Source organism: Cyrtonyx montezumae, unplaced genomic scaffold, assembly GCF_038088225.1.
Source record: "Cyrtonyx montezumae isolate F1298 unplaced genomic scaffold, pur_monq_1.0 scaffold_3, whole genome shotgun sequence".
Classification (NCBI taxonomy): Eukaryota; Metazoa; Chordata; class Aves; order Galliformes; family Odontophoridae; genus Cyrtonyx; species Cyrtonyx montezumae.
In genome coordinates, this window is record NW_027072034.1 from 47,856,511 (window position 1) to 47,880,367 (window position 23,857).

General features: G+C 41.1%; 1 protein-coding gene across 1 annotated transcript in view; it reads left to right on the forward strand.

Moving 5' to 3' along the window:
• The first annotated feature begins 3,349 nt into the window (after positions 1 to 3,349).
• The window catches only part of PDK3 (pyruvate dehydrogenase kinase 3), a 49,427-nt gene continuing 28,919 nt past the window's right edge, over positions 3,350 to 23,857 (forward strand). Inside the window, exons 1-2 of the mRNA XM_065741499.1 lie at positions 3,350 to 3,575; positions 20,165 to 20,306. Of these exons, the coding sequence (XP_065597571.1) occupies positions 3,470 to 3,575; positions 20,165 to 20,306 (248 nt within the window). The 5' untranslated portion in view covers positions 3,350 to 3,469. The remainder of the gene's footprint in view (positions 3,576 to 20,164; positions 20,307 to 23,857) is intronic.

Below are 23,857 nucleotides of genomic sequence, written 5' to 3' on the forward strand. Positions count from 1 at the left end.
GACTCCGGGACTGCCTGCTCCTGTGCCTTTAAGATTTCCATCTTGAGGAGCATCCAGGCTTCCTGGACCCCTTTACCCCTCAGGAGCAAGTCTCAAGGGACCCTTGCAACAAGTGTCCTGAACAGGTCAAAGTCTGCCCTCCGGAAGTCCAAGGTAATAGTTTTGCTAGTCACCCTCTTGACGTCACCCAGAATAGCAAACTCCACCATTTCATGGTCACTCTGGCCAAGACAATCTCCAACCTTCACATCCCCTACTAGTCCTTCCCTGTTAGTGAAAAGTAGGTCAAGCAAGGCATCTCCCCTGGTAGGCTCTTGCACCAGCTGTGTCAGGAAGCAATCATCCACACATTATAGAAATCTCAAGGACTGCTTCCTCTGCGCAGTATTGTATTTCCAGCATGTATCAGGGAAGTTGAAGTCCCCCATGAGAACGAGTGCTGGCCATCGTGCAACATCTACGAGTTGTTTATAGAACACCTTGTCTATTTCTTCATCCTGACTAGGTGGTCTATAACAGACCCCCACCACGATGTCACTCCTAAAGACTATCCCCCTGATCCTTATCCATAGACACTCTACTCTGTCATTTCCAACCACTAGCTCTTCAACATCAAAACACTCTCTGATATAGAGAGCTATGCCACCACCCTTTCTTCCCAGTCTATCCCTTCTGAAGAGCTTGTAGCCATCAATCCCAGTATTCCAGTCATGGGAGAGGTCCCACCATGTTTCTGTAATAGCCACAAGGTCATAGTTAGCCTGCCTCACAATGGCTTCAAGCTCTTCTTGTTTATTGCCCATGCTGCGTGCATTGGTATAGATGCACTTCAGCTGAGATATCTGCCTCGCCCCTTTCTCCAGCACAGCCTCCTTAGGCTCTTTACTGGTGAGCCCTGTTTTATTCCCTTCCCCCGTCACAGCTAGTTTAAAGCTCTCTCAATGAGTCCAGCTAGCTCCTGTGCTAGGATTCGTTTCCCCCTTTGGGATAGGTGCGTCCCCTCAACAGATAACAGGCCAGGAGCCGAGTAAACTGTCCCATGGTCAAAAAACCCAAAGTGTCTATCTCTACACCAACCTCTCAGCCAGTTATTCATCGCCTGTGTTTTCCTAGCCCATTCTGTGTCCTTCACCGCCCCAGAAGGTATGGAAGCAAACACCACTTGTGCTCCCACCCCTTGAACTAATCGCCCTAATCCCCTGAAATCTCTTTTCATAGTTCGCAGACTTCTCTGAGATATTTCATTGTAGTCTGCCTGAACTAAGAGTAATGGGTAGTAGTCGGTGGGGCGTATCAAGTCCGGGAGTCTTCTAGTAATGTCCCTGATCCGGGCCCCAGGGAGACAGCACACTTCCCTGCAGTTTGGGTCTGGTCTGCAAATGGGGCCCTCAGTTCCCTTTAGAAGGGAGCCACCCACTACGATCACCTTCCTTTCTTTCTTAGTAGCAGCAGTCTCAATGCACGGAGGTGACTGCCTTGCCATTGGTGACCTCCTGCGGGAATCTTCCTGCACTTCACCCCTTATCACCTCTTCAACTTCCAATGCTGCAAATCTATTGCTTAGGGGTATCTGGGGACACTGGGGAGGCAGAGGGGGAGACTGCCCACGGTACCGAGCAGGGTACCAAGCAGGGACTCTCTGCCAACCCTCCCTATCCCTCAGATATCCCTCTTCTGCCCTACGGGGACAGGTCAGGGAGTCCACCACCAACTGTGGGGGATCCCCCTGGTACCTTTCTCTCTGGCACTCTAGGGAGTTACTCCACCAGTCAATCTCCCGCTCACAGTCCCTGATGGCCCTCAGTCTCTCAACCTCCTCCTTCAATTCAACCACCATGTTAAGCAGATCTTCCACCTGCTCACACCTTGCACAGAAGAACTGCTTAGCACCCTCATCTAGTAGTAGCAGGCTCTGGCACTCTTTGCAACCAGAGACCTGTGTAGCCACACTTCTAGGCAGACCTTCTGTCTGGGTCGCCACAGCCTTCTTAAGGCAAGCCCTCTGTCTTGTAGAGACCATGACAGAAAAAAATAAAAACAAAGAAATGAAAAAAATTGAAAGTAAATAAATAAATAATAGTTTATAATAATATATATATAGATATGAATTGTAATGTGATACTTCGCGGCCCTCCCTGAGCCCTTCAGGGATATACCCCTTCAGCCTTAATCAGCTGAGGGGTGTGGGCGAGGGCGCTGAAACCCTGGCAACGCCTATGCCTCGTTAACGCCTACCTCATTAACATCTGTGCCTCGTTAACGCTTCGTTAACCTCTCGCGAGAACAGCCGTTGGGACAGTTGCTCTCACTCGGTTCCCGAGAGACTGGAACCTCCCGAAAACCCGCCCTGTACCTCAATCAGCCACTGCAGCTCCGGCTGTGCCGACTTCAAAGCAGTTGAAGCAGTTGCCGACTTCAAAGCAGTTTGTACATTAGGTCAGGATTTCTCAGTCTCAAATTCTGTAAGGAAAGTCAAGATAGGAAGGCCGAAGAATCCCCGTTTCTCTTTGGATTCAGTTATGAAATTAAAGTAATATCTCATAGGTGACAAAGTTTGCATTGAACTCATTGGAGAAGAAATAAAGGAATTCGTGACTTGTCATTTCATGAAACCATCATAAACATGTCTAAAATAATGATAGCAAAGTAGCATTTGTTGGTACACCATAGCTCTCAATTTCATTGAATACACTTTCGGATTTAGCAATCAAAAGTATCTTTATTCAGGCACGTTTCTCAGCTAAAAGTTGACTTCCCAGGATTTGTGAATATCACCAGCAGCCTGTGTCACTGCCTCACCACGCTTGGCGAGAAGAATTTTTTCCTGATACCCAACCTATCAAAGTCTCCCTCTTTCTCTCAAACTTCTTAAAACTTGCACTATTACATGAAACGAAGAATGATTTTCATTCGCTGCCGCTGGCTGCAAATTCTGTTGTATACGTTGTATATAAATTTGAAGCTGACTTTGCACAACTTTTCACAGGCTGATCCAAACCAGTAGAACTGCAGGACATAAATCCCAAATGCCACCCAGACACATGTAATTGAATGTTGCAGAGTGCAGGCAAGCTGCTCTGGGAAGAATTGAGGGAACACAGCACGGCAGGCACAAGGCTTTGCGCGATATTTTTAGAACCATGTATCTTGATTTGGAAGGGAGCCACAGCGATCACGGAACCCAAGCCCCACAACAGCCCGCGCTTCGCCGCTCTACGCATGCGCACCACGCGCTCCGACGGCTGGGGTCGGGGCTGTACGCATGCGCGGCGCTGCGGGGAGGAGCCGGCGCCTGCGCAGTGGGGCGGGGCGGAGGGGGCGGAGGGCTCCCTCCGCTCGCCCCTCCCGCCGGGCAGAGCCTGGCCGGGCAGGGCTGGGCCGCAGAACGCGACGGGCTGCGCCGGGCCGGCCGTTTCCTGGCATGAGCGCGGGTGGTTGCGCCGCCGCCACAGCGCGCTAGCGTTGCGCCATGCGGCTGTGCGGGGCGCTGCTGAAGAGCCCCATCCCCAAGCAGATCGAGTACTACTCGCGCTTCTCCCCCTCGCCGCTCTCCATCAAGCAGTTCCTCGACTTCGGTGAGTGGCTCGGCCCCGGCCGAAGAGGGCGGGGTGAGAGGGCCGGGGTCGCGCGAGGGCCTACCCGCCCGGGATGAGGCCTGAGCCCCGCGTCCTCGCTCGGCGGCTGTGGAGGCCGCGGGGTGGGAGGCGATGCGGGACTCGGCCGCGGAGCGGGGCAAGGAGAACGAGGGGGGCGGGGGGAGCGCTTCGCGCACAGCGTGCGAATCCATCGCCGAGTTCGGATGTGGAAGTTGTATATTCCCCCTGTGCGGAGGTTGGCGTAACCTGAAGCTGAAGCGCGAGCTTTGACACCTGCTCGTGGAAAGTTCGTGCTTTGGGAAGCGCCGCTCAGGTACATAGCGTTTTTCTGGTGTGAGGGGACCCGGGCGTGCCTTGCGTTGCTGTTGGAGAGCTGGTTCTGATCTAGGTAACAATGCACTTCTATCTGGGTCAGAGGTTATTGGCTCCCTCTTCTGACACGAGCGCTGTTTACGTTTTATTATACTATAAAGTGCTGCTGTAGCTGCTGAAATAAATGGAAAGGTCACGCGTAACACTGCAAGGCTTAATATAGTGCTCCTTCATTCCAGTGTTACATTAAAGACACAAGGAGACAGAAGGGAGGTGTTAAGCCTGAAAGCAATTAAAAGTGGAAACTGTTGCACATTTATGGCAGTGGCATTAGTGAAAGAAGGCTGCAACTACAAAAAGCCAGCAATGGAAGTGTTCTTGCTGACATGCCTCTACACACAGGGTGTTCTGCCACTAAAACATGACCCAGCACCCCACCTTGTCCTGGGTTATGTTAAAATAATAACCTAACTAGAACCTGAGCTTTCTTCCTCATGGATCTGACTTCGCATCACCATGTGTGCCTTTGCTACTGTGCCTGCTGTGCCTAGTGTTTGTGTTCCTCATGCAGTGTCTTTCTGCACTGGCACAAACAACAGCCTGAAACTTAAGAGTATCACCATTTTAGACTGGACATAAATAATTTATTTTGCCACAGTCTGACTGAATGTTCAGTTTGTAGATTATTGCTGATAAAGCATTAATGTTTGTAAGATGTTTGAGTTGTGACTAGAGGGCTGAAGAGATGTCAGTTTTTATCCTAATGACTTGTGTGTTCTGGGAAAAATGTAACTTCATGGTGAGGATTTCCACCATTTGAAGTTGTCTCTGCAGGACTGTTGGACACCACTTTTGTGGCAGCCTTTCCATAATGCTGATGTTATTATTACTATTTTTTTTAAACCATGTGGTATCTGTGTAATTCTGAGGTTTGAAAATTCTCTAGGAGGTAGTTCTGTTTCTTCATTCTAAGCCCATTTTCTGTTAGCTGGAGTGCACAAAACAGGAGGGGTCAGTGAGAGCCTGGCCAGTGCTGTTCTTTGGGTGTGCTCCCAGCTGCAGTCACTGGATGTGCCTGTGGAACCCCGTGTGTGCTTACAGTGTATATTTTAGTGTAGTTGTATGTTACAACTGTCAGGCAGCTATATGATCTGTTACCTAAAACCTATGAAGAAGAAGAATTAAAAAAACCCAGCTACTGTGCTTTGGGCTCCAAAACATCAACATGGGATGTTTTCATGAGTTCATAAGATTAGAAGCTGATAGTGTGTCTTGCTAAAACTGTCAGCTTGATCTTAATAAGCCTTGCAGTCTGCTTACACCTCTGCTAACTTTCTCTTTGGCATGTGTGTTTACCGAGGAAACCTGAGTAGGAAGATAACAGCAGTCTAATCCAATAGGTCAAAAACAGTGCAGTTACTTAACCTGTCCAGCCCTGGGGGTAGACAGTAGGTGTCTCTGGATAATTTCAGGTTCCAATGGAGACCTCAAAGATTTTGAGGAGAAACTGCCAACAAATGCTCTGATGGCAGACGTTGGGGCAACAGTTGTGGTGTGCTAGGCTTGGTTGCTCAGTGCCCTGATATATGGTGCTGTATCAGGAGATACAATCCTGCTGCCTGAATTATCCAAAAGAGTTCACTGATGGCAATGGACACAAGTTTTCAAGTGAGAAAATATACCAGGCACAATGTGATAGTAAAGGTGCAGCTCAGTTATGTTTACCTAGACTGACTGCTTGATGGGAAGAAGAAATTCTGGTTTTAGGTAGCTTCTATGAGCTGACTGATCTTGCTTAAAAAAAAAAAATATATATATATATGTATGTATTTTTTGCTAAGTAGTAAATGTAGTGCTTGTGTTGCAAAAACATGAAGAGTCTTTTCAAACACAGTTAATCACAATATATATTAATGTTCATTTTAGCACTTTTTTCTTACTGGATCAGACGAGGTATGGGTTGTATGGAATATAGATGTGTATACAACCAAGTTGCAGAATCTCAGGTCCTTTCCAATGGTAGAAATCCAGGATGTTATGTATTTTAAAGATTTCTTGGATTGCTTAATGCGTTTAAACTTCTATAAAAGACAGTTCAGGTAAAACCCTGTGAAGTTCTAATCAGAGAACAATACTTAAAGCAGCATCTCCCACCCCCCATATGCGATGTACTTTCTGTCACGCTTGCAGCTAGCTTTGTAGCTGCCACAGCTGTGTGAGTGGTTACAGTGTCATCACAGGCTTGGGACCTCTCTGTCACAATCTGAGAGCACAGACTGTGCTGCTTTTTTTTTTTCTTTTCTGTGTTTATTTTCTCTTTGGTGATTCTTCTTGAATATTGTTCATTTAATTTTTATTCTTGCAAATTGCATTTCCCAAGGTTCCTGTGCAATCTGAGTCCTTTGCAAAATAATAACTTGCCGTAAATGTGTTTATAATAAACAACTTCAGACCTTGTTTTATGTTGTATATCATTCTAGGTGTATAGGAACACCTATTATTCTCATGTGACATTCCCCCTCAGGCTCTGTCAAAAGAAAAAAAAAAAAAAAAACCAACAAAACATGTGGATTTAGATGTGTGCTTATAAGCTTGATAGTTACTGTAGAATTTATTTTGGTGGGTTTCCAAGAGTGCGTGTTCCTAAATGGCATGATCTGCTGTAATTGCTGAAATAGCTTTTCTGAAATAAACTTTTAAATAGGGACATGTTAATAACATTCAGGTAAATGAATCTTGATGTACTAATAGGGTGGAGAGGAATACTGGTATTGGGGTTATGTGTTTGATAGATCTTCCTAATTTAAGTTTGCTTCAGCTGCATGCCTTGAAGGACTACAGGTAATCTGAAATAGTCGGGAATCCTCACCAGCTTCTTATGTAGATAACTGGTCAGTCAAGTATGTCTGGGGAAGAAGGTAAGTAACCAGCTGACTGTGTCTGTTGGGGAACGTAACATTTCTGTGTCTAGCAGTGTCCTAGCACTTAAAAAAGGGCACAGAAAGACGTGAGCTTACTCTGCCTGGCTGCTCAGGGCTGGCTTTAAGCCAAGAACATTACAGCCAAACTAGTGCAGAGCTGTGTCTGAGCTCACAAGTTCCATGCAACTGCACAGTTTGGGTCATGTTGTTGACTGTAAACAGCTGACAGTAAAGATACTAATTGAATGCTTCGTGAAAAGAATGCTTGTACTGAAAAGGCTGCTTCTAAAATAATTGAGCACAAATAAAGATGTGTGTGATTTGAATTGTGATTATTTGAATATTCACAAAATAGCTGCTTTAAGTTTTTTAACAATTGCTTAAATGAGTTAATAGTGAATAAGACAAGGGGAATGGTTTTAAACTAAGATGGGAGATTTAGATTAGATGATAGGAGGAAGTTTTTCTCTCGGGGTGGTGACACACTGGAACAGGCTGCCCAGAGAGGTTATGGATGTTCCATCCCTGGAGGCATTCAAGGCACAGCTGGATGTGGCTCTGGGCAGCCTGCTCTAGTGGCTGGCGATGGCAGGGCGGTTCAAATTAGATCATCTTTGAGGTCCTCTTCAACCCATGCCATTCTGTGATTCTATGAGCTTGCATTTTGTGAATATATTCTGGCAAACCTTATCAGAGCATTATGCTAGTAATGAGGTACCTGAGACTTCTGAGAGGCTGAGGTTTGTACACTGTGTGCTTGTGGAGCTTGTTTAATACCAAAGCTGACTTGGACAGTTGGACTTCTATCTTTTTTTTTCTTCCTGCATGTCTCAAACCAAATGTTTTAGATGAATTTTAGAGGTTACACTTGCTTTTGAGTAGCTGTTTATATGCATGGGTAAAAATAAAAGGGAACTTATTCCTTCTTGCTTGTCAGATGTTAGTCTTAAATAACACGTAGTTCCTAGTGAGACTGGACAAAAATGTGCATTATAAGCTTAAGGGAGAGGACAATGAATCATGGGCTGAATGAGTCCTTGTTATGGAACATGGCTTGGGAGGCCGTGATTTTGTAGGTTATAATCAAAATATCTGTGGCAGCCACTTTAAAAACTGGCATTGTAATGTATCATGAGGGTGGTGATTTAGCAGTTGCATTGTACTGTGAACATCTATGACGTGCAGCAGTGAGGACTTGCAGCTGGGGCATGTGTGGAGGTAAAGAGGAACAAATATACAACAGATCCTCTTTGTTTTTAAATCTAACTTTTGTTATGAAATTGATTAGTTCGTGGTACCTGTTAAACTTGGCGTGTGTTGAGGAAGCTTATAAGCTTGTTCCAAAACTGCTATGAAAGAGTAAGCCAGGCACTGGCACTGCTGTTGTTGTCAGTTGTGTGTGTAGCACTAGGTCAGATGTCTGCAAGTGCTTACATTTTGTGTTGGTGGCAGGAGAGCTGCCAGCACAGGAACTGAAAATGTGCTTAGAAACAAGGAAACTGGGGAGGGAGCAAGCAGAGAGATATCAACAAGGAGATGTGGGGTTTGAAAGTAGAGGCTGAAAGCAGTCTTATGTCTCTGAACTTAATTATTCATCTTCTGACAGAAGAATGACCAATACAGGATTAGTCTACACAAAGAAATTATGTATTTTTTAACACGACTTTTGTGGAGAGGTGGTGTGTCTGAGACTTTCATAAAGTAATGACCTATTGTTTATTGCATTGCAGCTGAACTTCTCTACTGCTGTCTATGCACTGACCCTGAAACGTTATGTTTGATTTTAAGAGCATCTTCAGAATGGATTCCCTCTTGGCCTGAGCATTAGCCATCGGTATGCTAACCACCGAATTGGCTCAGAAAGATGAGTGCTGGTCAGACATTGCTATCTTTGTTATAATCTGACTGGCTTCAGCTCCCACCCAGCACATTTGTTATGGCTTTCAATGGGGAGCATTCTTGAATGCCTGGAATTTTGTGAGGTATTATATGATGTGATGGAATATTTGGACTTGATTTTGTAGAGCCTCATGTAAATACCATAATAGTAATGTCTTTGGCTTTTCCAGGGTTTTCATTGTTATTCCTCTATGTCTTAGAGCTTTAAATAGCATCCTGATGTGAGTTTTGCCTGACTGTGGAATGGAGTAACTTGACTCTGGCTTTGTGTTCCCATTAAAAGACTTGACCCAGTGAAAGCTGGAAGTACATGCTGAATTGTAAATGGTTTTTTTTTCATCTTGGCCTATTTGATATTTATTTATTTATTTATTCTGTATCCAGTCCTTCATTCTGTAGATGTGAGCATTGACCGTGATTTGCATCACTCTGCTGCGAAGAGCTGTGTTTGAATGGTCTGCAGCACGGCAAGCAGCTGGGAGCCTCTCGTAATGCAACTATTACAAGTAACTTGTTACTATTTACAGCTCTGGCATTCAGTGATATTCCCATACTTGCTGTAACATTGAAGATTTTTATGGGTCCTGGTATCAACTCTTGGGAAGGTCCATAGGGGTCATTGTGGTTAGATAACTTGGTGCGGCAGTCACTATTGAACTGTGACATGGTAGAGAGAGATCTGTTTTGTGTTAGGGAGTACTGCATAATATTCAATCATGGTACCAAATGGGATTGTTTACAGATTTGTCTGTGTTGGTCACTTTTGGAGGCTGTTCTAGGAATTAACTCTGCTTGCTCAATAGGGACATTTTCTGAAATGTTGCTTTCATTCATTTTCTTTAATACTGGTAGTTACATTTCTGCTAGTTCAGTTCTGCAAAATTCTCAAAAAAAAAAAAAGTATTGAATTAAATTTGTAATTATTTTGATGAAAAAATAAGTAATTTCACTTTTGTGAGTTCTTAAAACTTCATAAATTCTGAATTCAGTATTTTGATAAACTTGGGCTGCATGGTCCTTAAGTTGCTGTGGATGACTGAGCTGACTTAACCAGGCAATGAATTTTATTTTATTTTTGGTGACTGCGTTGCAAAGGAAATTCTGCACTCAGGAGGTAATATGACTGTATGCTATGCTGCCCACAGGCACAGCTTAGTAGTCAACAGGTGAGCATCCTCCAATGGGTGGGATTTGTTGTGGGTTTTTTTTCCCTGCTCAAGTGGCTGAAGCTTCCTTTATGTGTGTGCTGTTGGTCTTTGGGCCGAATAAAGGTGCTCTGCAGTTCTCTACCTGGCAATGCTCAGGAGGGGCATATGATGTAATGCAGAATACAAACATGCATTCATTCCTACGTGTTTGTGCTGAATTTGGCGTGAAACTGAAGCCTGATGTGCAGTTCTTGAAAACTGAAGAATATTGGAGGATTTCTTTTAATCCAGTTACTGGAAGAAACTGTCAAAGCAACTACTTGAGGCTAAGTTTGGGAGTGCTTGACAATCTGAAACTTAGTTAAATGGCAGCTATTGATTATAAAGTAGCTAAACTTCTACAAGCTGAGGAAATGTGTAGATGGTCTCTCCTAAGGTGTAAGAAATAGAAGATGATCTCTGAATTTCTGAGAAACAAATCTAATGTTGGCAAAAGATGAGGATAGTAGAACAGTGTTAAGAACTGAAGTACTATTCTTTAAAAAAAATTGAGAACTGAAAAGAAGGACACGCATCTTGGGTTGCAGTGCAAGTAGCAGCAAAGGTGAAATGGCAGAGGATAGAAGAGCAGAGGAAAGAATCCTAAGGTACAGGATTCTAAGGTAAGTCTACAGTGTAGCATTTACTTCATTAAAATACCTAATGGTAAAGACTGAGTTTGTCTTTGACCTGATCTTCAGGAAAAGGGGAAAAAAAGGAAATCTTAACTCCCCCTTGTTCCTTATACAAGGATAAGCAGAAGTATATTTGAATGCTTTTGGCTCAGGAAGCAGTGGGAGCTGTCATGTATGGGATTCATGGCAGTAATAACAGGTGATAGTCCCAGGCTTGTGGAAGTGAACAGGTATGGTGCTTGTCTTTGAGAGAGAATGAAGAGGAAGACATTTGAAAAAGCAAAATATTAAATGACTAATATTGATTTAAATAGATGAAAAAATGAAAAGTAAAAATGATGCAATGCTCAGATAAGATTTCAAGGTATGAAACAGTCAAAAAATTGTGTTAAGGCAATAAAAGTAGAGAGTGTGGAGCAACTTAAGATGAGATTGCTGTATAGTAGATGTGCAGCATTCCTGTGGGTTGACTGACTAGGAGCTAAGACCCCACACAGCCACTTGTCTTAGGCACTACCTTCTCCCATGGGGCAGGGGGAAAGAATAGGAAGAACAAAAGTAAGAAAGCTCACGAGTTTAGATAAGGCCAGTTTTGTAAGTGAAGGAAAGAGGAAGATGTAAGTGAGGCAAAGTCAATCACTTACTACCTCCTGCTAGTGCACTGATGCTACATCTCAGAGTAGTGGCTGTCTTGGAAGGCAGCTCTGCTAGTTGTTTCTTTATTGCTGAGCCTGAAGTTGTGTTGTGTGGGCCACCCCTTTTGCCAGTGGAGGTCAGCTGCCCTGGCTGTGCTCCCTCCCAGTGTCATGCCTACCCCCAGCCTGCTCGCTTAGGTGGAGGTTGAGTGAGGGAAAGGAGAAAGCCCTGAAGCTGGGCAAGTACTGTTGAGCAGTAGTGGAAACACTGGTATGTCATCAACACCTGTGGTCCCAAATCCAAAGCACAGTGCCATGTGGACTGCTATGAAGAAGGCTCATTTTGTTCCTGCCAGATTGGTACAAATCCTTATTAGAAAATATTTCACATATACTCAACACTTCCCCAGTAGTAATTTTCATAGTACTCTTCTGTGGATTATAAGTATGTCTGTGACCCAAAACAATGTAATTGGTAATAGGATTTGGCTTAGAATTTAAGAATTGCTTTATCTAATTCCATACCTGCTGCATTAAAGCAGCTTTTCTTGGTGCCAGTTTTCCTTAATACACTCTAGTATTGGGTTGGGTTTTTTAAGCTTTTATAAGTTGAAAGAGTAATTTGCAGACTACTGCTTGCCCTTTTAAAAATATTTATGGCTTTGTGCTTGTTCATTATTTGTCTATTTTTTGTTCTTGTTGTAATAGGCTGAAAGGGAGGATTATTTCCTTAGAACACTGAGCTGTGGTTCTGAAATGTATGATTTTTCTGGTGTTCTTTATGCATTATTAGGGACTGTTATATCTCTCCTTCTTTTCTCTGAACTTTTCTATGTTAAATGTGACATCTTCTTATGTGTTACTTTGACCTGCTTGTCTTTTCACTGAGAAGAGGCCACTTGTATGCATGTATAACTAGCATGCTGATTTGTAGTTAATATAATAAATATCAGTTTTACAAATACTTTCATTAATTCCTGCATACATAAGTCATATGCTTGTTGCAACTGTTTTTTTTTAAGCAAAATCAGATTTAAGAATGCAAATAGAGAAAGATGCAAGGATGAAAATCATCAAATCCCTTTGTATTATATAAATAATATATATATTATATATAATATATTAATTGCTTTTATTCTTTCTATGGTTTATAAAAATATATGCAGGATAAATACATTCAAGCCTGGTTACTGGTGGCAGTGCAGATTATTCCTCTAATCTTTTTGTAGCCTAGTTTATTAAGCATTGAAAACATTTTTTAACAAATGGATAACAGTCTAGTAAACCTTATTGAGATTGAAGGGGATCCGGACAATGTGTTGTCAGCAGTATTTTCATGTTACTGATACTATGTGCTTTAAGCAAAGATTTCATTTTATTTAGGCTGGAGAATAGGAATAATTTTCCTGTTGGCATTTTGACAGGGACTAAAAGATAATGCAGGGATTTGTATTTTTGTTGAACAGTTATTGAGAATTGCAGAGCTTTTCTGTAGAGGTTAGTGAGAAATCTGTAAAAACTGAGAATTTAGGGAGGCTGTGGAAACTTTGGGATACTTAGCTATAGGCTGCAGTGTGAAGTGAATCCTTTATGGGAGAGAATGGTTTTTGTAGTCAATTAATAATTGAACCTAATGGAAGAGCAATAAACAGAAAGAAGTTTCTTGGCTTGGTGTTAAGCCTCATCAATGTTTAGTAGTTTAAAATTTCGTGTTTCACTGAAGTGCTGCATTTCTTTTGTTCAGCTTCTCCTGTTTGGAAGCCATGGAGTCTCTTCCCAGCATAGGCCAGTGTTGCTGTGCTGCACCTCTTTCCTGCTCTTCTCTGGGACTATTCTGTGTTCTTATCTGGTGGGGAAGGAGAGCTGACATCTGAGGGGCCACATTTTCCAAGAGGCTTACTGGGGCTTGGTGGAGGGAGCCTTTGAGTTACGTGGGTAGGTCGAGGGCCAAGATTCAGACAGGAGGTGTGTTTTCTTCTAAGAACACTCTGCCATTTGTGTTATGTGAGAGAGAGAGGCAAATTGTTTAACTCTGACTTCCAGCTACTCCCCAGCTGCCCCAAGGACAGATGACACTAGGCACATAGGAATTCTTATAAAAACATCCCATGGTAATTGCTTGAGCAACTTTGCATTAATGCAAACCTTACTGACTGTTTGACTACTGTGTTTTCTCTTAGTGTGTTCTTTAATGTACTTATTTAATTAATGTTATTTTTAGATCAGAGAAACATCTTTAAATATTGATTTGTCTGTGTTACTTGTGTTGTTTTATTTTGTAACAGCTGTAAACCAGTATCTGTTATTAATGGTTGTCTGAAGACCTATTCCTCTTGGGAGACAGACAGTATCTTCCCTTGGATCATTCCTATGAACGGAAACCTGTGACTTGAGTGAGAGTGAAGGGATTGCAGTTTGACTAAGGCTTTGATTGATCAATGACGTATTGTTCAATTGTTTATTCATTCCAATTATTTGTCCCAGTTCAGAACTAAACTTCTTTCCAACAAATTCCAAGTCATGTCAAGGACCATTTGTTTTAAAACAGGCTTATTGGAGTTAGCAAGCTGTGTGTCCTGGCCTGTTGTTAGTGTAATAATGGCTGTGGTGGTTTCTTTCTTGTTGAGCTGTTCAGATGTGCTGATGACATCTCTGACCATTTAACACTCTGTCCTTAACTTGTGTTAAAATGACAGCCTGAAATGTCTTCAGCCAGTTTTCAGGGAGTACTTACTTAAACATAACTGCTTCAGCCTTCAAAAAAGTGAATTTATTGTATAAGATCTAAAAGTATTGTCCTGTCCTTTACTCATCATGTTTATTTTTTTTTGAACTTCAGTCATTCTTCAATTCCTTATTAACATGCAGTTAATTTCTTAACATTGAGATCATATATACTGAGAGCAAGCAAGTCCTTAAAACATGGCACTTGAATGTAAAATTGTAGATACTGGTGGAAGTAGCCCTAGAGAGCAGTGGCAGAGTTTGGGCTGAAGCTCAGAGGCTGAACACCTAAGGCTTGTGTGGGCTGCGTCATCAAGCTTGGCCACCTGCTGCTTATCCCTATTGAAACATCTGTCTGAGTTGTGGCTGCTATTCTCTAACATGACATGGTAGATAGGAAAAGGGAATCCACTTTAAGCACAGAACATTCTTAGAGGCAGCCTCTGGTAGTGAGTGAGTGCTGACAAGAGTCAGCATTCCCGATTATGGTATGTGTGTTATTTTTCCTCTTGCTACGTTGTCCTTATTAGGTTTTACAGTGCCCTGTCTTAAGCAGAGTGAACAAACACTGTGTGCTTTGTGTGGGATTGATGTTTTTAGTGGTTAGTGAGATGAACACTAGGGAGTATATAGGAAGTGTCTCTATTCCTTTTGGGAACATAGATGCTTTTGGAGGACTGAAGAGTGGTGGTTTGCAGAGTTGGCTTTTTTTTTCGCCTCTGGTGTCCACAGTTATTGTTGCTATGTAAGCATAGATTGCTTACCTGTAAGTATATAGTCTGCAGTCCTGAAATGGTTTGTAAGCAGTAGAAACTGTAGATCTTTCTTTAGTTCTGCTTTACTAGCTTCAGCAGCAGGTGGTTAATTTTGGCCTTTGCTCGGTCTGCTCTGACGCTTTGATCTCATTGCATCATCTTTTGAAGCTTTTGTGGTCTGTCTGTTTCAATTTATTTATTTATTTATTGTTTTGATTGCCTTTGCAGGAGATAAAAAATACTCTAGAAGTTCAAGAGAAGAAGGTAGACATGGTAAATCACAGTTACCTTTATGTGTATTACTTTACCATAGAAAAAAGCAACAGTAGCTTCATGGTGAAAGGATTCTGATCTTGTTCTTATTGTTTTTGAATGGTCTGTCTTCTCTGGCATACTGTGGGTGGGGCTTTCCTGCTGTAGAGTCTTATAGTAGCATGATGGATAATGTTTCAGCTCAGTGTTAGGTACATAGCTAGCAAAGAGAACTAGACCTCTAGGTGCAGTGCAAAGACTAAAAACAACAGTTAACTTATCCTTCCCCCATCTCCTCTCTCAGGTAAGTGCTGATACTCAGAAACTAGTGCTGCTTTTGTGATAAAACCTTAGCAGTCCAGTACCTAGTAGGGCTGTGGGCAGCCATGTTAGATTTTTTTTGAAGCAAGTAACTTTGATCATTGCTCATTCTCCAGTAGTTTGCTCTCAACTGTGTGTTTCCTGAGTGTGAGGAATCTGGCAAATGATCTGTTAGCATTTGGTAATGTTTCTGGGGACCTGAGTTTACCCTCTTCCACAGTGAAATTGTGGTTTGTACCTAATACATCCAAGGTTCTGTTTGTGTTACCTTGATGCTTGCAGAGCATGTTTTCTTTATGCATCATCTTGTATTTTTTTCTTCCTGATACCTATTCCATTAAGTGGTGTGATCTATTTTTGTAGAAATATCTAACACCTAGTCACATACAAGAAAATTGGTTTCAATGTTAGATGCCACCTTTTGGGTGAACCTCTCACGAAATCTTAGTCTTACTACTTTATTTAAATCATTTCTACGTCTGTATCGTTCATCTATATTATCAACTCAGACTTAATCAAGGATTATCAAATCATTTCTTCAGATGTGTCATGCTTCATTGCAAAATGAAATCCACCATTATTTGGACTGCCTCTCATATTCTCTTCAGTGGTTGCACAAACAACTTCTTATTGTGCTTATTTGTTAGTAGTGTTTGAAACTGATCTTTTAAACATATGATCACTAAACAGAGCTACATTGTAGAGCCATCATTCCTGAGTCTTTATTTAAAGGAAGTTCATGTACTTGTATTGAAACACTCTTTAGAGTGAAATGTTAACCTAGCCTTTATTCAAATTGCTCCAAGTCATATAAAAGAAATCCATAATAATTCAGGTGTAATATTTTAATGAAAGCACATCCAACATTCAGAGAATGCTGAGTCTAAAACTTTGCACAGGTGTTTGGTAAGCTGCATTTAATTGGACTATGTTCGTTTTACTCAGACAAATGTAGTTCTGAAACACTTATAAAGGAGACAGAAAGAACCTTATTTAATCACTAGCACTTAAATGACAGCATCTCTCTGAGTGCATTTTTACTTCCTATAGTTCAGTGTTCCAGTGCTTTATAGACAAAAATCCATGTCTCCTTAGAATTAGAAGTGATGTTAATTTCATGTAATTTAACAAAATTACATTGCAAATGAAGGTTTACGCAGTGCTTTGAAAAAAATAAAAGCAATGTGCCCTCTATTAGTAATTAATAACAATAGCTGTGTTTGTAGCATATTATAATGCTAGCACTATACATCCCTATCATTACATTTTTGTCTTGAAATCGGCTGCTGCTGTTGCTCTTTGGCACAATTAGGAAACTCTCTGACACAGCACCCCTTGTTTTTGGAAATAGAGCTAATTACAGCCCTTGATGCCTAGAGCAATGTAATCTGCTTCAGGGCATAGGACTACTGTAATCTTTCTTACATTTCAGTTTATGCGAAGGTGAGCAGGTTGTTATTGTATGTCTTTGTATTACGGAGTAACTTGTTGAGAGCTGCAGGATAAATCGCAGTGAAATTATTCACGAGTTTCACTTTCTCCCTAACCCTGAGCATGGCTTCAAATTCTGTTGGACTGAAACTGGATATGAACTCTGGTGTTTAAAATGAAAGTATGTTTCTGGCAATGAGTAATGACCCAGCTGGAATGATTAAATACAAATATATATAAAGAAAGCTGTATGCTTTGAAACAAGGTGTGACAGATAAAGCAAAAATCAAGCCAGCCTTTGAAAATTGAGAAAGTCTAATTGTAGTTCAGACCTCTGAAAATAGCATTGCAACTTAGCAGAATGCTGTTTTGTGGAAGAATCTTTATAACTTATGTATGGTGAATCATATAAAAAATAGCAAATTGAGACTTTTTTTTTTTACTTATTTTGACGTACGTAGTAGTACAGGAGTACAGGAGTTGCTATAAGGAGTAGCAGCCAGGGAGCAGCTGTTAGGGCATGGTATGATGTTTTGGAAGCTGAAGAATACTTAATTATTGCTGACCCAGTGAATAGCCATTCTCTGTCCCCAAACACATGCTGTTTGGCAGGCAGATAACCAACTGGTCTTCAGCTAATAACTGAAGCAGTTCTGTGGAGGCTCTCAGATAAACTATATACAGCTAAGCAGGTGTTATTCTGACAGCATGCTACGAAACAGAAAGATGTACAGGGCTAATGGTGAAGTGACTTCAGGTTAGTTGTGAAATAGCACTTATTTTTCTGAACTGACTGTGCAAAAGGACCCTAAAATGCTCTCTGTACCTAAATCACAGCAAGGTAACTCTTTAAAGAGAGACCAATTAGAACTGCTGTAGTGAAGTACATTAATTAGAAATGTGCCCTTGCTTATGGGAGAACAGGACTAATTTCTAATAACTCTTTTCGACCAGTCCTGCTTTCCAGTCCAGCAGCTTTTGCAGCCTTCCTTGCACAAACTCAAGGACTGTGTCCTTGAAGTGCCTCTGTGTCCTTGTATAGGCTGCCATAGGCTGTGGTGCTTGTCCGCTTCATTATCTGTCTGGGTCTGGGTTGTCTTTCATTCCTTTTCTTTTTCTTGCCTAGAAAGCTACCACACTCGCTCTCAGATGCTGTTGGAAAGAAGCAGTTGTAACCTTGACTCCAGTTTTTTTTTCTTCTCAGTGCAGAAGGCGTAGCGTGAGCTAACTGGAGAGTGAGTGCTCTTTCCTGCTGTCCAGCCGATCTTCCTAAAGAAATAGCACATAGGATGAGCTGTGAGCAAACAAGCTGCTGCATTCTCTGTGGATGGTGGCTGTCAGATTGCACTGAAGGCTTGAACTCTGAAACTGTTACTGTGCTTCACAGCAAGAGTGTAATGTATTTATTTTGTCTAATTTTTACAAGATGAGGGTATTTGTAATTGGAGAGGTGAAAAAGCAAATAAGTAAAACAGGTATGGGAATGTTTGTTGGAGGAACAGTAACAGAACTGCTGATGCCAGTAGGATGTAACGATTCACTGATTGATGATACTTAGATGATTAAAAAAAAAAAAGGGAAACCCTAATCCTTCCTGTGAGCTCCTCCATGCTTGTACTACAGTTTGATTGAGAACTAATTCATCAGGACAGATTACCTATGCAGAGAAAATTCTGCTGTTCGGCTGATTATAATGGGACTGTCTTAAAAAGTAGCACCTTGATTGTGCCAGTTAGGTAATACTTGAGTCTTCCAAATTGCAAATCTTTGTGATTATGTGCCTAGCAGGGCTTTTCAGGCTTTCTGGTTTGCTTGAACATAATTTGTAGCTCTAGTGTTATGCCTTCACTCATCAGTTTTGCAGGTGATTGTACTGGTGATATCACAAAGGACAGTAACTGTCTTTCTAGATGAAAGCAGAACACCGACTACTAATTACAAGTAAAACTTGGGCAGGATTTGTTTGTATGTTCAGTCAGGTCTGATCTCCCGTCTGAACTAATTAGGCAAGAAACTCATGCTTTCATATAATTCTTGTTGTATGTATGTACAGCTGCTGACTGGTTTAGCTTAAAAGCACTGTCAGCTGTGTTGTTCTGGTTCAGGCTAGGAGCTCCAATGATTCGTCATTGTTCCAAGCTGGTCAACAGCAAAGTAGAATTATTTTACTGGATCTGGGTCTCTTTTGTTTACTTTCTGAAGAGCTGTGGGCTTGTTGTTGTTATTTTTATTTTTTTGCTTGTTTTTACTTCTAAAAATATTGTACTGAATAGAAGTATTTTAAAAATGAAAGTCAATGGTACTCAGCTGCAGCTTTCCAAAACTGAATTGTGATTCTGAGACATGCAAGTTCCTTATAGCCCAACCCTAACAGGGACCACCACCTTTGCTTCTTTTCCCAGGGTGAACCCAGGGGCCTCCGCACACGTTTTGCCCTCTGGACCCCTCACCATCTTTGCAGTCCTCCTTCAGATGCTCTCTGACAGCCTTATGTCCTCCTTACATTGTGGCACACAACACCACACCAGTGCTGGAGATGAGCCTGCACCAGCTCAGAGCAGGACAGGCCCTTCCCTCGCCTGCTGGTAGTGCTGGGCCTGGTGCATCCCAGGGTTCTGTTGGTCCCTTTGGCTGCCAGAGCACACTGCTGCCTCAGATTCAGCATTTATTTATTGCTCCATCAGAACTGCGGGAAGGAATCCTTTATATTTAGCCAGAAAATGACAAAAAAGGCAAAAGCTTTTGGTTTTTAATAATAACACCAACAAAAAGGTAGTACTGTAATTTTCTTGTGAAAGGAGTTACGAAAGTTTGTGTTACATCAGAGTTTGCAGCAGTAGTATGCTTAAACATACTGAGGCCCAAGGAATCTTGTTATAGAGCAATAAATGAGTGTATGCTTTTGCTTGCTTTGTTTTTTTGTTGTTTTTACTGGGATGCTTGCTTAACTCCTGCCTTGTTGGCATTTTCTATAGAGAATGGAGGGAAGAGTTATGTCTTGTTGCCCTTCATCAGCGCAACCATTCCTTGCAAAGCCATTTTTTTTTCCTTGCGTGTGTGAAAGAATAACGAGGAACTCAAATCTGAAGTCTTTAATGTGAGAGGGTTAGGAGGTGTCTGATATTGCAGATGTGAACTGGAGAGGATGTTGCAATCAAAGGGGCTGAAAGTCTGTTGGAGACTAACAGACCTTGGTATGTTTGTGAGGTGCTGTCTGGGCTGAAGCCTGTATGAATGAATGAGACTAGATCAAGGCAGTCAGAATCTCAAAATGAATTGACAGAAGGAGGTGAGCTCTAGAAAGTCAAAGTACTTTCCTTTGTACCAAAGGAAAAAGCACCCCATAATGTGTTGAGACTGAGAGGGAAGGGAAGCTAGGTACTGACAAAAGTTAAACTTTTTTCCCCCTCAAATGGCTTTCCTTATCTTTCGGCACTAGCAAGTCCAAAAATAGATCTGCAGTGGACATTTGTATTTTTTTCCTCCCCTGTAACAGGTCGTGACAATGCATGTGAGAAGACTTCCTACATGTTTCTGCGGAAAGAACTTCCTGTGCGGCTAGCTAACACCATGAGAGAAGTCAATTTGTTGCCTGATAACTTACTTAACAGGCCTTCAGTTGGGCTAGTGCAGAGTTGGTAAGTTTTTGTTTGCTTGTTTTTTTCAAGTGAATTCAGAAATGAGTGTAAAGCTAATACTATATATGATGCTTTACGTTGGGCCTTACAGGCTGGTCTGTTTTTGGCTTGGAACTGTTTATAATGTGATTTCTTGCCAAATGAAGTTTCATTTTCATCTATCTCATGTTAACTACTATGGATCTTAGATAAGAATTGGTTAGTTAGTATTTTTAATAAAAACCTGTAACTGTCTCCTAGGTAATTGAAATTAGCTGACAACTCCAAAGAGCTATCTTCTTAAATATTCCTTGCTGTGTTATGCCCACAGCTTAAAATAGCTTGTCCTTTCCCCTTGCTCTTCCTCATTCAAAAATACTGAAAGCAAGTTCAACCTTTGCCTATTCTCGTTGCTAAATCTTTAACAACAAATTCAGAGGGAAACATGGAACAGCACAAAATTCTGTTGTTCATTAAGTTACACTTTACTTCTTAATAAGTACTATGTGATGATAAATGTTGGTCACCTTTCCAGCAGTATTTGTGTATTCAGTGAATTTTAGAGACAGCTGCCTTGTAGTAAGCTCTAATTGTTTTTTGTTGTTCAAAGTGTTTTCATTGTCTCTTTCCCTGAAAATATTTGATCCAAAAAATTTACGTAAAAATACATTTGTGGCTTACAGCAAGCTTCCCTTTGTGAATAATAGCTTATCTGGTAGGTGCATGAGTTGCAACTAATGTCATTGGTTTTTGCCTTGAGCCAGGAAGTTGTTGACTGCATACTGACGACAGAGTTTGGTCTCATATTTATAGAACTTAAAGTATACATTAGGACATGTGGTCTTGCACAATTTGATTTAAATATGTTTGTCTGTGAGAGACAAGGTTAGCTGTCTTAATGATGGCTTCAAACATATTGACTAAGTGCTTCAAGTAGACGTGAATGCAGTACAACCACACAGTAGCAGTCACTTTGTGATTAAGTGGCAGTTTGCAGGGACTGAAGGCTTGTGTCTGTCTGATGTTAGCAGAAGCTGTTATACCAAATAGAAGAGTGGATATTATCTTGGCCTTTTCAGGCTTTTCTGATCTAGATGACTTGTGAAACTGTCCTTAGTGAAATATAGATAGATGAATAGAGAAATTGAAGTAATTTTTCTGTAGTAACTTTAAAGCATGATATTTACAGTCAAAATACATGTTTTGTGGCATTCTGTGGCATAGGCTTCCACCCTGCTAATGTAGAGCCAAGCAACATTTGCATCATTTCTGGCAAAGGAACTGAATAGGTGTTTAGAGGTGCTTTATAGGTTTGAGATGAGTATAACAGCTGTGATAGATATTGTCAACTTAATGTCTGAATACGACTGTAACATACTTGTCCAAATCATGTATTTTATGTGACAATGGGATGTGTACTTTCACAGCAGTAGATTTATAGTTTTCTGTTAAATGGGCCAAAGTATCAGACAACCAGTAGTGTTTTCAATATGATCTAACTGTAGAATGTCATTTTTCTGGTCATAGATGTGGACTTAAATGAGTTTTTCCAATTTTTGTGTTTGGAATTTTAATTAAAAAAAAAAAAAAAAGTTTAACTGGATTATAAAGCCTTGTAGAATACCAGTGATGAATCTTGGGCAAAATTGACTCTATCAGGTAACTCTTTACATAAACAAACAGTAGTTTTAAAGTTTATCTAGACTGTGGGGCAGCTATGAAGAGAGTGAATTTTGAAACACTTTTTTTAACCTAAGCTTTAGACATGCCTACAAAGGGATTTCTGAATCTTATGCAATAGAATAAACAAATGTAATTTCAATTGTCGCTCTGTGTATTTGTAAAAATGAAGAAAACTCCTTGTGATTTGATGTTCATTCATTTCATACTTTCATTTTTTAAATCAGATTTCATGATCCTTTATTTTTACTGTCATAGATTGACAGTTTATTAATATGCAAACCAAAAAGCTCATGTATGTTTGCCACAAGTGAGCAAATACATCTCAAAATGCATTATTCACTTCCATCTGTTTGTCAATTTCCAGTAATCTGTCTTGTCACCAGCATAATTATGACTTATTTGCACTACCACTTTACACTAGAACCCTATGTTTCTATGTAGTTTTGAGAGGACTCCAAATTAGTTGAGCCTTAAATTGCAAGTTCCTAGTATATTCATTAATATCAGTCTGCCAAAAAATTCGGACGGATCTTAGTCCTCCCAGTAGATTTTATTAAACTTTTAAATTAGAGTAAGATGTCTATATAGATTGAACTTTGTTCTCTTACTCCACCAAACCTAACCCCATCTAGTGTGCAGCGCGGGTCCGTTCCCATCAGTCCTGCATCCAGGCAGTCAGTTACATTCAAGACTGCTCAAATTTCACAGTCTCTTAGGCCTCTTGTGAAGCAGTCTCATCCTGACGTTTCTGAGAGTATGCTCTCTGCTGCAGGCAAATTTTGTTCTCCAGCCTTCTAATCCATCTCTGGTCGTGCTGTGAATGCTTTTCTTCCTGTAGCATGCTCCCTTACTGCACTGAGTAACAGGGATTTAACTAATGATTACTGAGGAAAAGTGTGGTCTTTCTCCCTCCTTTCTGGGCTCCTTAGCCTGATGTGTGTAGCAATGAAAATAAGCAAGACAGGTGTCTTTCTGACTCTTCTGAAGAAAGCTGGCACTTCTTGCATAGAGAACTATGAACTTGAAACAGTTTTGCATTTAAATCTACACAAAGCTAAAACATTAGCTGTGTCCCCATTACAGTTCTAACTTAACATGCATGTGTTTTGCCCGAAGGTTGCGAGGGAAGGAAGTGAAACAATTAATAATCCATGTAATGTTTTTTGGTTGCAAAATGGAATGATTCCAAATAAGAGATCAGCAAGCAGCGTGCTAGAGATCAGCAGCTTATGGGCAATTTCCCATTTAATTAAAAAAGAAAAAAAAAAAGACCCTTTTTATAGGTCTCCTTTGGGAAGGGTGTTCTGCCTAAAAGTGCTCTGCAGGTAGAATATGGGTTTGTGACAGAATTACTTAGAAGGATGTCATCGCTATGGTGATGTGGGAAAACAGTTGCAATAAAAACTTACAGCAGCTCAGATCTAACCTTGTAAATTACCAAATATGAGTGTGAGAGTTGCACAATGAGCTAGTCATATCTACAACTCCCATCTTAATTAACCCTAGCTTTTATCTACTCTGGGTCTTTCCTGGAAAGGCATATTAGAGAAATCAGCAGTTTGTGGATTAATAATTTTTATTCTATTTTTTACATTCAGTATTTGCTAACAAAATTATGTTACCATGGAGATAGGTTTTACCAGTGCTTGGATGTTAGAGACTCTAGTGAAAAATCTTCCTGAAATTCATGTGGTGGAATAAGTAAAGTATCTTGTATGAGGGGGAGGGAGAGCAGCGTGGTAGTTAAATCTGGAGTTGGCATTATGGACGCTTAAAGTGATTTCATGTATGAAATGTGCCATGCTGGAATTACTGCATTTGGCAGACTGACAAGAATTCAGTCAACTTTGTGGTAATTCGAGAATGAACAAAGCTACAGTGCTTGAAGC